The sequence below is a fragment of the Diabrotica undecimpunctata genome, unplaced genomic scaffold, assembly GCF_040954645.1.
Source record: "Diabrotica undecimpunctata isolate CICGRU unplaced genomic scaffold, icDiaUnde3 ctg00000258.1, whole genome shotgun sequence".
Classification (NCBI taxonomy): Eukaryota; Metazoa; Arthropoda; class Insecta; order Coleoptera; family Chrysomelidae; genus Diabrotica; species Diabrotica undecimpunctata.
The window spans coordinates 220,001-234,929 of record NW_027311911.1 but is presented as its reverse complement, the minus strand read 5'-3'; the positions used below and the strand labels follow the sequence as shown (position 1 = coordinate 234,929).

The 14,929-nt window shown below is 30.1% G+C and overlaps 2 protein-coding genes across 3 annotated transcripts in view; one reads left to right on the top strand and one right to left on the bottom strand.

The window, feature by feature from the left end:
• Nucleotides 1-14,929, bottom strand: part of LOC140431258 (transmembrane protein 145-like) — a 188,813-nt gene that overhangs the window by 40,455 nt on the left and 133,429 nt on the right. The window lies entirely within an intron of this gene.
• Nucleotides 47-4,418, top strand: LOC140431261 (uncharacterized). Its single transcript, XM_072519200.1, has 2 exons — nucleotides 47-4,086; nucleotides 4,143-4,418. The coding sequence occupies exon 1, from the start codon at nucleotides 199-201 to the stop codon at nucleotides 3,715-3,717; it is 3,519 nt and encodes a 1,172-aa protein (XP_072375301.1). The 5' UTR covers nucleotides 47-198; the 3' UTR covers nucleotides 3,718-4,086; nucleotides 4,143-4,418.

The following is a 14,929-nucleotide window of genomic DNA, read 5'->3' as shown; positions in this document are numbered from 1 at the left end:
TTAAACATGAGTACTAAAGTGATTGATGAAATTTCCACTGAAATGGTGAAGAAGATAGAAACAGTAAGTAGATTAATTAAAACTAAAACTGATTTACAAAACTATATAAAATATTTGAAAAAACAAATTTTACTCTTAAAGAAATGTATAAAAAATAGGGCTACTTGTATTAGAAATTTTCATTGTGTAGAGGCGAATATGGCTATCCTTAAAACATATTTAGAAAATTTTAAAAACAGATTAAATGTTAGAAAAAATATTAAGAAAGGCTTATTGTGGCAGGATTTGGAATCTTGTTTTAATAGCAGAGTTAAGACAGGCGTTATCATAAATTTAAAATATAAAGACCCTAAACTATTTATGGAAAAGGCTTTTAAAAGTTTTTCAATTCAAATTAAAAAAAATTTAGTTTCATGTATGTTAAAAGTTAATGTAATTTTTTATGGACTTTTCATCAAACCTCAAGATGGTGAAACGTCTGTTAAACATTTTTCCACGAAAAATACAATAATTGATCAAAACACAAACATAAAAGATTGGTATAAAATCAATTGTATAGACACCGTTTTAAGAAAGTTTGAAGATTTTCAAGAAAAAGACAGTGGATGGGCACTATCCCACATTTTAAACTTAAAAGTTAATATAAACAAATATAATCCATTACTTGGTGGTATTTCAACATACGTTGAGCTACCTAAGTATATAAAGAATACTAGAAGTGTAATTAATGTTAGGAATTCTGATCCTTATTGTTTCCTTTGGTCAGTTGTTGCTGCCTTACACCCTGCCACAAAAAGTGTTGACCGAACATCATCTTATCCTCACTTTAGTAAAATATTAAAATTTGATAATATCAGTTTTCCCATTGATATTAAAGATATTCCAAAATTTGAAAAATTAAATAAACTTGCTATAAATGTCTTTTCATTGGGAACAAGAAATGAAATTCTACCTTTGATATTTAGCCAAACAAATTTTTCTCCTCGAATAAATTTACTTGTATTAAATGCCATGGATAATATTGTAAATGATGATAATGAGGAGGAGGACAATTACATAAAACAGCGAGTATTTCATTTTGCTCATATTAAACATTTTTCAAGATTATGTGGCAAAAAAGTTGGGAACGTTCGAAATAAAAAATGGTTTTGTGAACGATGTTTTAATCATTTTAGCAGTGAGACATATTTACAAAATCATTTAGAGGATTGTTTTAAGATAAATTCTGTTAAAATGGTTTTACCTACCGAAAAAAATTATTTAATGAAATTTAAAAATTTTAATCATAAGGAACGTGTTCCGTTTGTTATATATGCTGATCTTGAAAGTATTCTTACAAAGTTTAACGATAATAATAATAATTTGAAATCTTGTTTAACTGAAAAGCATGAAGCTTTCAGTATAGCTTATTATTTTAAATGTTCATATGATGATTCTTTATCCTACTTACAAACATATACGGGTCGTGATTGTCAAACATGGTTTGTGAGAGAACTCAAAGAGATAGCTATGAAAATATATAGAGAAAATTTATTTCAAAAATTTCAAAAGGTTATATCATTAACTGATAAAGAACAGAAAGATTTTAATTCAACCTTTATTTGTCATATTTGCTCAAAACCTATTGATAAATCAGAAAAGGTACGAGATCACTGTCATATTACCGGACAATTTCGTGGGGCAAGCCACAGAAGGTGTAACATTAATTACAAGACTTCGTACACAATTCCTATCGCATTTCATAATCTCTCTGGCTACGACGCTCATTTTTTAATTAAAAGTCTTAATTCTGACATACAAGGGCATCTGTCACTATTACCGCTAAACAAAGAGAGGTATATATCATTTACCAAATATATCCATGGCACTAATATTAGTTTTAGATTTATTGATTCCTTTAGATTTATGTCATGTTCATTAAATCAACTTTCCTCATATCTAGATGATAACCAAAAAAATATTACACGTAGATATTTTAATGATGATTCGAAGTTTAATTTGGTTAAAAGAAAGGGTGTTTTCCCTTATGAGTATTTAGATAGTTGGGAGAAATTACAGGTCACTTGTCTTCCGCCTATTGAAAATTTTTATAGTAAAATCAATAACGAGTATATTACTAAAGAGGACTATCAACATGCCTGCAACGTTTGGACTAGATTTCAGATAAAAAACTTGCAGGAATATGCAGAATTATATTTAAAGACAGATGTACTCCTTTTGGCTGACATTTTTGAGAATTTTCGATATATGTGTTTAAAAACTTATGGATTAGATAGTCTTCATTATTATACTTTACCAGGATTAGCCTTTGATGCTATGTTAAAAGTAACCAATGTCGAATTAGAGTTATTAAGAGACAGTGAGATGGTTTTGTTTTTTGAAAAAGCCAAACGAGGAGGAGTTTCACAGTGTAGTAATAGATATGGAGAAGCTAATAATAAATATATGGAAGATAAATACAATCCTGATAAAGAAATCTCCTATCTAATGTATTGGGATTTTAATAATCTTTATGGTACAGCGATGAGTTATGCGTTGCCATATGCAGGCTTTGAATGGATTAATTTGATTGATATTTATAAAGAACATATATTGGATTGTCCCAATGATGGAGAATATGGATATATACTTGAGGTAGACATTGAATATCCAAAAGATCTTTTTAATTTACATAAAGATTTACCTCTTTGTCCTGAACACATAATCCCACCATCTTCTAATTCAACAATTCCCAAATTATTAACCACATTGTACGATAAAAAAAAATATGTTATTCATTATATATATTTGAAACAGATTGTTAACTTGGGTTTGAAAATAACGAAAATTCATCGCTGTTTGAAATTTAAACAATCCCCTTGGTTAAAAAAATATATCGATTTGAACATTGACTTGCGAAAGAAAAGCAAAAATGAATTTGAAAAAAACTTATTTAAACTTTTTATTAATGCCCCTTACGGTAAAAGTATTGAAAATGTCAGGAAACACAGAGAAATAAAAATTGTAAACAAATATAATGGAAGATATGGAGCAAATTTCTATATATCCCAACCTAATTTTCATAGTTGTACTGTTTTCGATGAAAATACTGTAATAATTGAAATGACAAAACAAAAAGTCAATTTTAATAAACCGATATATATAGGGATGTGTATTTTAGATATTTCCAAAACAATTTTATATGACTTTCATTATAATTATGTCATAAAAAAATTTAAAGATCAGGCAAAATTATTATATACAGATACAGATAGTTTAATATATCAGTTTTTTGTTGACGATATATATAAACATATTAGAGAAGACATTGACAAATTTGACACATCAGACTACAAAGAGAATAATGTATACAATATTCCATTACAGAATAAAAAAGTGTTAGGTCTGATGAAAGATGAGAACCAAGGGGAATTGATGACACACTTTATAGGATTACGTTCAAAAATGTACACTATGAAAATTTTAAATAAGAATGAAGAAATTAAAAAGGCTAAAGGAATAAAAAAATCTGCATTAACGGAACTATCCTATGATGACTATTATGCAAGTTTATTTAATAAGGTAATCGTAGAAATTTCACAAAATTCAATAGTGTCGAAAAAGCATGATGTTTATACAATGTCGCAAACAAAGGTGGCCCTTAGCCCGTACGATGATAAGAGAATATTAAATTATTTATCCACTGATACTCTTCCATGGGGTTACAATGATAAATAATTATTTTATAAAGTTTTGTAAATCGTTTTTTAATTAATCTACAGTCACCCAAAACTAAAAGCGAATGCTGGTAAGTTATTTACATTGAATAAATATTTTGAAATAACGCTCTTTATTTTAGTCTCAATTAAATAAATGGGAGGCAGTTTTCAAAGACGAAAAACGATTTGTAAGCTTACAATTTAAGACCGAAAAAAAAATAAAACCGCAAACTAGACCTACCATATCATGGTACAACAAAATGTATGGAACAATACCATGTTTCGAATGCAAGAAATTTTTTTGTTTTTGTACAAGATCCTTAGACGTCCACATGGACGCTGAACCTACTACATTGTATTGTTATGAAACTATGTCTGATTCATAAAGGTATACTGGTAACAAATATTCAATTATTATTGATTAATTTTTTTTCTTTATTTCAGCCTTTAATCCACCTACCGATACCAGCTTCGGGTATGGGAATTCTTATAATTAAAGAAGAAATCTTATCGGAGGAGGTGTTTAATTATAAAAGCAATTACAATGCCCAAATACCTGATGAACATCCACTGCACAGAGATGCATTAATTTGGGCAAAGTATATTGACCAGGTGACGTGGTCGTATTGGCAAGACGTAAAAACAAACCTATGGAATAATATAGCAATTTATCAGTATTATGAATTATATCATCGTTTATAAATAAACTTTTATATTTGGTACATTGTTTTTTCTTTAATTTCCTTAAATTTCAAGAGTAAAAACGACATTGGCTAGGCTAGGCTAGGCTAGGCTAGATACGACTAAGCAAGTCTGTACACAACAAGTTATTTTTTGACTCGCCACTACCAAAAAAAAATTTCCAAGTCTCAATACTCATTTATTTCAATCACCCTGTACAAATTTAACTAAAAGAAGAGGAGATGAAGCGATAAGCGATGAGTTTTGCACTCGACATACAAGGTGGTCCGTTCCACTCAAAGACACCCCCTCTGGTCATTGTCGACCGATTCTTTTACTTCTTCAGGACAGGTAAGACAAAGAAGAGACAAGTGAGACAGGTGTAAAAACATACAGGTAACGTAGGTGACAATTCTTCGGCTGAGAAGAAGAGATCTAGAGATAAGCGACTAGTTCTTACGACCCTCTGGTCATTGTTGATCACTTCTTCGGGAGAGAAGAAGAAGAGATCAAGCGATAAGCGACCAGTTCTTACAACCCTCTGGTCATTGTCGATCACTTCTTGTACTTCTTGTACACCCCCAAGGTCAAATCATGGCATCGATACCTTCGCATCGGAGACCCTGATGGACAGGTTACCAAAGTGCGTTTGAACCCCGCTTGCTATACTACTGATCTGGAAAAGGCGTTTGACAGAATACAAAGAAAGGACGTATGGAGGACATTAAAGAAAAGAGGAGTTGACAGGATAACAATTGATGTAATAAAGGATATGTACAATAATAACACAAATACGGTGAGAACCAACAACGAGGAATCCGAAGAATTTACTACAAGTCAAGGCCTCAAACAGGGATGCGTATTGAGCCCACTGCTGTTCTCAGTGGTACTGGATAAAGCAATAAAGAAAGCCAAGAGAAGAATGAGAAAACTAACATTAGGATACTGGCAAATGAAACAGACTCAACTATCAGAGCTTCTATTTGCGACATGGTTTTGATAGCAGAAAACAGAGAAGACCTTCAGAACAACCTTGAAATCCTAGAAGAAGAACTGTCAAACATAAATATGAAAATAAATACAGAGAAAACAAAAACAATGATAATTTCAAATAAGAGAAAGACACACGCAATACAATTAAACGGAAAACAACTAGAACAAGTGGAACATTTTAAATACCTAGGAGCAATAATTGAATCAAACGGTAAACAAGACATGGAAATAAATAAGAGAATGGGACGAACAGGAAGCTTATTTAACACTATGAAAACAACATTTTTGGGGAAATAAGAAATACCGGAGAAGGTAAAAACTTCAGTCGTTAAATCAGTAGTTAGACCTACAATCATCTATAATAGCGAGTCATGGACATTGACTGGGAGACAAAAATCTCGAGTCAATGCTATGGAAATGAGGTTCCTGAGGAAAATAGCAAACAGAAAGAGGACAGACAAAATACGAAACGAAACAATCAGACAAAACCTAAAACTAGAACCAATAAACTAAAAAATAGTAGAGGGGCAACTAAGATGGTTCGGGCACGTGTGTAGAATGTCGAATGAAAGATTAACAAAACGAGTGTTTGAAACGAGAATGCAAGGGAAAAACAAACGAGGAAGACCAAGAGTTAGGTGGGTAGACGAAATCAGAAAAGAAGTTGAGAAGAAAGGATTGACATGGGAAAGTGCACGAAATCTAACACAAGACCGGATAGCATGGAGACAACAGTGCAAATCTTAACCCCACCAGCCTTACACCTAACGGTAGAAAGGCTTAGGACTAAGTAAGTAAGTAAGTAGTTTAAAACACTTAAAAATCTTCGATTTTTTAAGTTTTTGTTTTTATTTTCAGATGGAGCTCTAGCGTCTGTATTAAGTTATGTTATTATTACTTCCTATGGAGGAAATGATTTGACTTCACGTTCAGGGCTTCTACACCAGTCGCTCTGATGAGTCTTGTTAGGACGAAATACTTCTAAGCAAATAGTAGAGGTACTATACGTAAAATCAAATCTTAACTGTATTTTCCACAATATGTGCTATTCTTTGATATTTAATTTGATACACTAACAAAAATCCATCTTTTTAATAGTATAAATAATATTTGACCAAAATTCCAGAAAGCTGGAAGAATATGTTATTATAATTCCTATAAGAAAACCTGGCAAACGAGCTGATTATCACAATTCATATCGCCCAATATTTCTAGAATCTCGAGTTCTTAAAACCTAGGAGAGGCTAATTAAAAATAGATTAGAACATTAATTAGAATATAATAACATTCTTTCATACTCTCAATTTAAGTCAACTTTACTAAAAACTTATTCACTAACTATTGTCAGTTCTCATACGAATTTATTCCTATAACATCTTTTTTGAAAACATACTCAGAGATATTGATTTATTTAAAAATCAACGAGATTTTTAAATTTTATCTCCTTGACTATCTTATATAATGCTACCGCAAGGTAGTATAAGTCACTTTTATATATTTTATATACTAAATATGTTGTACCAACAAACAAAAAAATAATTTAATTCGCAGATCATGCTTAATATAAAGAGATAGTAATGGAGATATTCAGAAGAAATGGTCTAGTTATTATATATTTACTGATGGTTCAAAAAAGGAAATAACACTGCATACGCAGCATACCAACAGAATTTTGGATAACAGTATAAAATATAAGTTACTTGATGAAGCCACCATCTACACAGAGGAAATACTAGCAATATAATAAGGACCGTGTAATATTTACAGAAAGTAAAAGGGCAGAAGAAAGAATAGGTGTAGCAAGTAAATCCAAGCAATTAACTTATCTTGATATAGAGATTTCAAAATTGTGTTACGAGGTTTCAAAGCTCGGAGATGTAATTATTGATTGGAACAAAGGCCATTCCGGGATAAAAAGTAACATAATAGTAAATGCCTTGGCCAAAAATGCATTATCAAGCGGACAAAGTCTAAACAACAATATTCTATCGGTATCAGATATAGATGTATGTATGTTGTAAACATCGTTTTAGATTAAAATCGTAAGTAAATGATATGGAATCCAGAACAGAGTCATCCTTTAAACATTAGCAACTTAAACTACTTAAAAAAATGCTTTTTTTATTTAGAGCCCAATAGAATTTTTATAAAAACTCTTAATAGAATAAGGTCAAACCAGGCGCTACATACTCGGAAATCTACAAAATAAAACTATCAGACACTCCAAACTGTACCTGAAGAAAATATGGAGATGTAACACACATTCTATTAGAATATGAAAAACATCAGGAAAATATTGTATGTTTTTATGACGACTTGCGAAATCTAAATATTTGCTTCCCATTTCACATAAATGGGTTAATTTTCTCTGGAAACAGAAATGTTCAATTGTATTTTTAGGTTAATTAGAAAATGTATATAGAAGATTTTAAAAAAAATAATATATTAACCATAGAATTAAGACGAAAAAGTAAGCAATTTGCGAACTACAAAATATTGTAATAAACCATATGATACGAAAAAATTATGAAAGAAAAATAAAAAACATAAACGAATAAAAAAAATAAAAAAATATGTAAAACAAAATTAAGATAAACCAAAAATAAGACCAAAAATCGAGTTTATAAAAAAACAAAAAAAAAATTTAAATATATATATATATATATATATATATATATATATATATATATATATATATATATATATATATATATATATATATATATATATATATATATATATATATATATATATATATATATATAATAACTCTATCAAAAACTTTAGTTTATTTAGGTACTACTTCTTAATAGACCAGAGAATTAGCAAATAAAAAGCCTTTTTCGTGACATTCATTGATGTAGATATCTCACACCTGCTTTTGATGGTGATATTCATATATTCATCACACACAATACGCAAAAGATTAAACGTAATTTTTTACTCGTACACAATATACGGTGTGTCAATTTTAAAACTTACAATGGGCTATATCCCACGAAGAAAAGCTGATGTAGAAAAATGCTTGAGACCGTTTCTAGGATAGTAAGAGGGAACTAAAATGACATGAAAGAGAACTCAGGCCTATCAACCCCCTAGGCCTCACCTACCACAACCAAAAATTGCAAACCCCTACTTTTGATACATCATTGAAAAGACTATAAAAAATGAATTGAATAAGGTTTTTGTCGATCCTGTTGACGACCCTGTATAATTATTGTTTAATACTTATACAAGGTGTTAATATCAGCCGAATCAACAAATACCTCAATAAATTTTCTATTTAAGCCAAAGTTTCACAATTATTGCGTCACCCTGTATAAATATTATTTATACCATTGGATAGCATTTTTTATAGTATTTTCAATGATGTATCACAAGTAGAGGTTTGCAATTTAAACTTTTTTGGTTGCGGTGGGTGGGGCCTAGGAGGTAAATGGGTTACTATCCTAAAAACGGTTTTAAGCATTTTTCTATATCAGCTTTTGTTCGTAAGATAAAGTTTTAAAATTGATACACTGAATATAAAAGATAAGATCGCTATTTAATTTTAAATTCTAAATGAACATTTAGTATTTTATACAAACTAATATAAAAAAGTGACACAATTATACTAAAAATTTATAAAAAAGCCTTTACAATTTGAGTTTTTAAAGCTATTTTTGTTAATTTGATGCCTAATTATTGCAAAAATAGATTCAAAAGTCGTTTTTTTAAAAATTAATAATAACTTTTCTAAAACGGCACAAAAAAATTTAATTTTACGTGACAATAGGGACAATATCACGTGTATTTAGGTATTAAAATTTCAAAAAGTTTCACTTAACAGTTATTTTAATTAAATCAAATAAAAGGCAGATATCGAGCACAGTTTTTTATTAAATCTTACCCGAATACTTTTGCACCTAGAGCATCTTCAATGGCATTTCGTCAAAATTATAGATTATCCAACAATTTGGTGAATATCAAAAACATTAAATAATACATTTACATAACATTAGACAAAGGACAAACAGTTTAAAATATTTTAAATTAAAGAAGCTACATAGTGGGTGACAGCAGGAGAGAGAATGAATTCTGTATGAAGCTTCATTAAATTTATAGTTATTTATGTACCAAGGGCATTATGTAGATGTTTATGCCCGAGGAAGACTGTCTTACAAACACGAGCGCCTCTGGCCCAAGTAATTGAAAATCCCCCGAGGGTATAGACATCTATTAATGCCCATGGTGCATACAAACTTTTATGTCATAGTAGTTTGCTATCGTATTCCTAATCTAAATATTTTTAAAAATTCAAAAAATTTATCATAGTAGAATAAGCAATACCGTCGTTAGGGTGAAACATATAGTGAATGAACAGCTGCGGCTGTCAAACCTAAAAAGTGAAAATATCAGATCTATCTATTTATCACCGGATCTTCCCAGAATTGCCAATTTTATGTGAATTCTACTAAATAATGTTATGTACAGTTCGAATTCGTTAGTCAAGGTGGGTGGACGTATTCGAGTTTTGTGAATTAGCTGGTGATTGTTTCTTTTAAAATATAAGTGTAATTAGTTGTTAGTTTTGGTATTGATATTTACGGAGAGCATATTAGAGTTTTTTAAGGCGTAAGTGATGTCAGAAAAAACGGGCGGCGATAAGCCGCCCGATGAAATAAACACGTTTAATATAAACGATGGTAATAATAGCAGGTATGTCCAACAAATAGATATGAATAGACTTCGGCAAATATGCAAATAAAAATGTAGAAAATATGCGCATAAATATGCACGTGTTTACCCGAAAATATGCAAATATTTTACAAAATATGCATACAAATAAATAAAAAAATCGTAAAATAGTAACAATTTTATTTAAAAAAAAAGTGTACATAACTAAATATTTCCTACTATTCATTAAGATTTACATTTATTTTAAGTAACTACATCATTTTTAAGTATGAATAAACTTATTTAGAATTATGGTAACAATAAATGACCAAGTGGTGTTCAAAATTTTCTTACAAAAACTTGTGGCTTTTGTCTGAGTACATATATTTATATATGGAAAAACTTCGTTCAACATCAACTGATGTAACGGGAGCATTTTTCAAACTAACCAAAACATTTGGTTCTAAATTAATTGTTTTCGAAATATTTCCAGCTAGAACACTGACTACTTCAGAAAGAATATGCAACATGCAGACATGAACATGCAGAAACCTTTATTTTTTTCCATAGTAGCTTCAAATTTTTTTAAAATATCTTTTCCAATATTACCTCTAACGTTCCGACAACATGACGCAAATTCTTTTATTAATGCTGTACTTTCGAACAATGACAGTTTTGGTGATTCTAACTGAGTAATTGTTTTTTGAACAAAACTAAAATTTGATTTTATAAATGAAAGTTCTTGTTGAAGCAAGTTACTCTGAAAAGTTTGTTTAGAATCCAAAAGAGATTGGGAACTTTGATCTGTTAACGTATCAATTATGTTCTTTATTTTAACAAAATGATCTGCAAAAAAATTAGCTGCTTCTAACCATGTTCCTCATCGCGTTAAAATAGGTTGTGGTGGAAGAGGAGTGTTAGGTAGCATTTCTTTATAAAGTTAAATTCTTATAGGAGATTTAAGAAATACTTTTTTGATACTGGATATCATGGTATTTACAAGAGGAAACTTTTTTCGTATTTCCTCTGCAACTCTGTTTAATCCATGCGCTACACAAGTAACATGTATTAAATCTGGGAAAAATATTTTTAAATTTTGTCCTGCTTTCACCATATAAGGAGCAGCATCCAATAAAATAAGCAGTAATTTATTAGAAGGAATAGTTGTCGGAAGAAAAAAAGTTGCTAATGTTTCTTGTATAAAACGCGAAATTGTTAAAGCATTTGTTTTCTCAAGTTGCTGGCATGAAATAAGATGAGATTTTGGAAAGGTATCTTCTTTAAGACCACCAATCAATAAATGAGCAATATACTTTCCTGAGGAATCAGTGGTTTCGTCTACAGATATGTAAAAATAATTATCTGCAATTTCTTCCTTAATATTAATTAACACCGACGAGTATAGCCCGTTCACATTATTTCTTCTTAGAGACCGATCACTTGGAACATTAAGTTTGCAATATTTTTTTAGAAACGAACTAAAATTTACATTTGCTAATTTTGAAAGCGGTATGTTTGCAGACACTAATGCGCGACACAAGTCTTTATTAAAAGTTTCTTGCTCATCTAATTTTTTTGAAGTAGATTGGAAACATTTAGCCATTGAAGTTTGATGTTTTCCTCCTATTTTTCCGTTTTTTGCAATGTGTGAAGCAGTTCTCACATGTTGGTCTATCTGAAATTTCTTCTCACATGCTATCTATAAATAAAAATAAAAACCTTTATTTTAACCCAACCTTTAAAATATAAAAATATACAAGGTGTTTTTGGTTAATCAAATAACTGGTTTGGAAAAAAAACACTCGTTAAATGTTTTAAATGCAGTATTAATCCACAAATTAGTTTTTGTTACTAACAATTAGTACATCATATAACTTATTTTATAATTCAACAAAAGTTTTCTTTTTGTTAATTCAATTACAATAAAAATAATTGTGTTTTAGAATAGCTGACTTCATAAAAAAAAGTAAAGGTGAAAAATTTTTCTAAATACACACCATTGTATTGTACCATGGACAATTTTTTCTCACTAAAGGAAGCTATTTTTCATTTAAAAACAACCTACGAGTACTAAATTTCAAGTAAATACGTTTATTGGTTTTAAAGTTATTGTTGTTATTAACTAAAAGAATTTAATTTTTTTTAATTTTAACACCCTGTATCTCGAAAAGTAAATAAGTTTGACCCCTTATTAACTATATCGTTTTGTTCAATTTTTCGAGAAGTATCTACAGTCAAACGTTGTAAGTGTCATTTGGAAACACCCTGTATGTATGAAATATTAGATATTTAATAGAAAATATTAGATACTTACAATTTTGCCACAGACTGAACAGTAGATTTTTCCCATATCAATAGACAGCTCTTTATAAGGTTTAATCCAAGTTGAAGCACTGGTTGTTTTAGGCATTATAAAATCACAATCTTCCTTTTTGTTACGCACAACGAGTGTTTACGCTTTGAATATCAAAACAAAAATGATTTACAAATCTGAGCATCAAATTAGAAATGTTTAGGTACCTAATTCAATAAACTGGGAGATTTTGGAAAATCCCTAAATTAGGAACAAAACTATTAGCCGTTTACCTGCTGTTAAGATACAATAAATTGTAGATAGATTTGGTGATTAGATCATAAAATGCAAATGAGCGAACCCTTAGCGATTATCCAATAACTGAATGCCTCAGTGACCGAGACTTTCTAAGAATGTTGAGGGCTACTTAAATTGATCTTCTTTGAAATTGTAAATGTTTTGTACCTGTAGAGATTACGTACTTAGATCATTTCTTGATTAAAATGACTACAAAATTTTATACAAGAATTGAAATAAATTGGTATGTTTAAAAATTTTCAAATACAGTATAAAAATCTGAACTTTTATGCACTTTATGCAAACTTTTATACAAATATGCCAAAATATGAAATATTTGCATAAAATATGCACAATATGCAAAATATGCAATATGCATATTTGCCGAAGTCTAGATATGAATAACAGTTATAGACCAGGAGAGAATGGTCCATTTTATGTGTTTGTGGAACATAAAAATAAAAATTTAGGGAGACCAGAAGCACGGCTTCCGGTTTGGATGGTTTGACATATAAAATTTTACACAATCTTCCAGTTTCAGCTAAAGAAATAATTTTAAAAAATTTCAACAACTGGTGGGTAAAACAAGATTATGCTGAGGATTTAAAAAATATTGTTATATGTTTAATAAAAAAATCATCTAAAGATCCAAAATTAATCCTCATCATATCGATCTATATCGTTATTGTCTTGTCTGACCAAGACTTTTGAACGCATGATTAAGTTTCGCCTAGAACATTTTATTGAAAGCAATTCTCTCCTACCCACTACACAGTATGGATTTTGGAGAGGCCGTAGTACTATATATGCATTGACCCATATGGTTACAAATGCACAAATATGGTTATCTGATAACAAATACATGTTATGCCTATTTGTGGATTTAAAAGGTGCATATGATGTGGTTGATTTGAGTATTTTAAAAACAAAATTGTGTAGGATGGGTATCAGTAAACAGGTATCAAATAAGTTAATAAATTTGTTTCTGAACAGAAAAATTTATATTCCTGACCACAAAAATGTACTCCACGGGCCAAGAACAGTATATAACGGTTTGCCGCAGGGATCAATATTGAGTCCACTTTTATTTATTGTATACACAGCAGAGCTGCATAGTTTGATGGATGACACTATAAAAGTTATACAGTACGCGGATGATATTTGTTTCTATACTATCCATAGTTCATATGAACGATGAATTACAGATTTAGAGTATATTTTTTGATGCATGCGTGATTGGTTACATACTATGGGTTTTAGTTTTTCACAGCAAAAGACAGCGCTTATGTGTCTTACTAGGCACAGACTTAAAACACCTGATTTGTATACCATAGGTGATTTTACTATACCCATAGTGAAAGAATATAAATATCTTGGCATCTATATTGATAATAAACTCCTATAGACCAGCCACGTAAAACACGTTAAGCAAAAATGTGAGAAAGGGCTCAACATTCTGCGTGTAGTTTCGAAATAAAAATGGGGTGCAGATGTTAAAATATTCCTAACTTTTTATAAGTCATACATCCGCTCAATAATGGATTATGGATGTACCTACTATTTATGCCTCAACTAGCAAATCAAACTTATTAATCTTAAACAGAATTCAATATAAGGCAATTAAAATAAGTCTAGGAATTATGATGTCGTCTCTGAATTGTGCAGTTCTCGCTGAAGCACAAGAACCGCCTTTGTGCCTTCGAAGAGAGTACTTAGCTAATAAACAGCTAATAAAGTATAGGACGTTTAGTACATTTATGGTCAAAAAAATATCAAATAGAGCGGTCCAGAATCTTACAAACAAATATTGGAGAATTAAAACGTCTCCCCCTCTTGCTGATACTTTATCTGTGGTAATTGTAACAGACTCTCTCTCAGTTTTGCATGCCATTAAAAGCCCTCCTTTTAATCATTATAACAAAAATATTCTTCTATCTATAAAAAATAGTCTATATAAACTGCAGAAGTATGGTGTACGAGTTACATTAGTCTGGGTTAGAGGTCATTCAGGGATAACTGGGAATGAAGCAGTTGACCTCGCAGATAAAACAGCACTTGACTCAGAATTGAAAGTAAACATGTGCAACCCACCAAATCTTATTAATTTATATAAGGCTGATGTTAGGGTTATATGGGAAACTCAGTACAGTAAATTTTCAACTACATCAGAGAACCTCTATTTTAAACTTCAACCGGTTTTAACGACGAACATTCCTTACATCAATTCGTGGGATTATAATAGATATAAGTCATCAATTATATCACGTTTAAAACTTAATCATGTTCGCTTTCCAGCACATTTGTTTAGGAT

What these genes read in the sequence shown, in the direction of transcription:
- LOC140431261 (XM_072519200.1), top strand. Translation starts at nt 199, where the DNA reads ATGGCTATCCTTAAAACATATTTAGAAAATTTTAAAAACAGATTAAAT.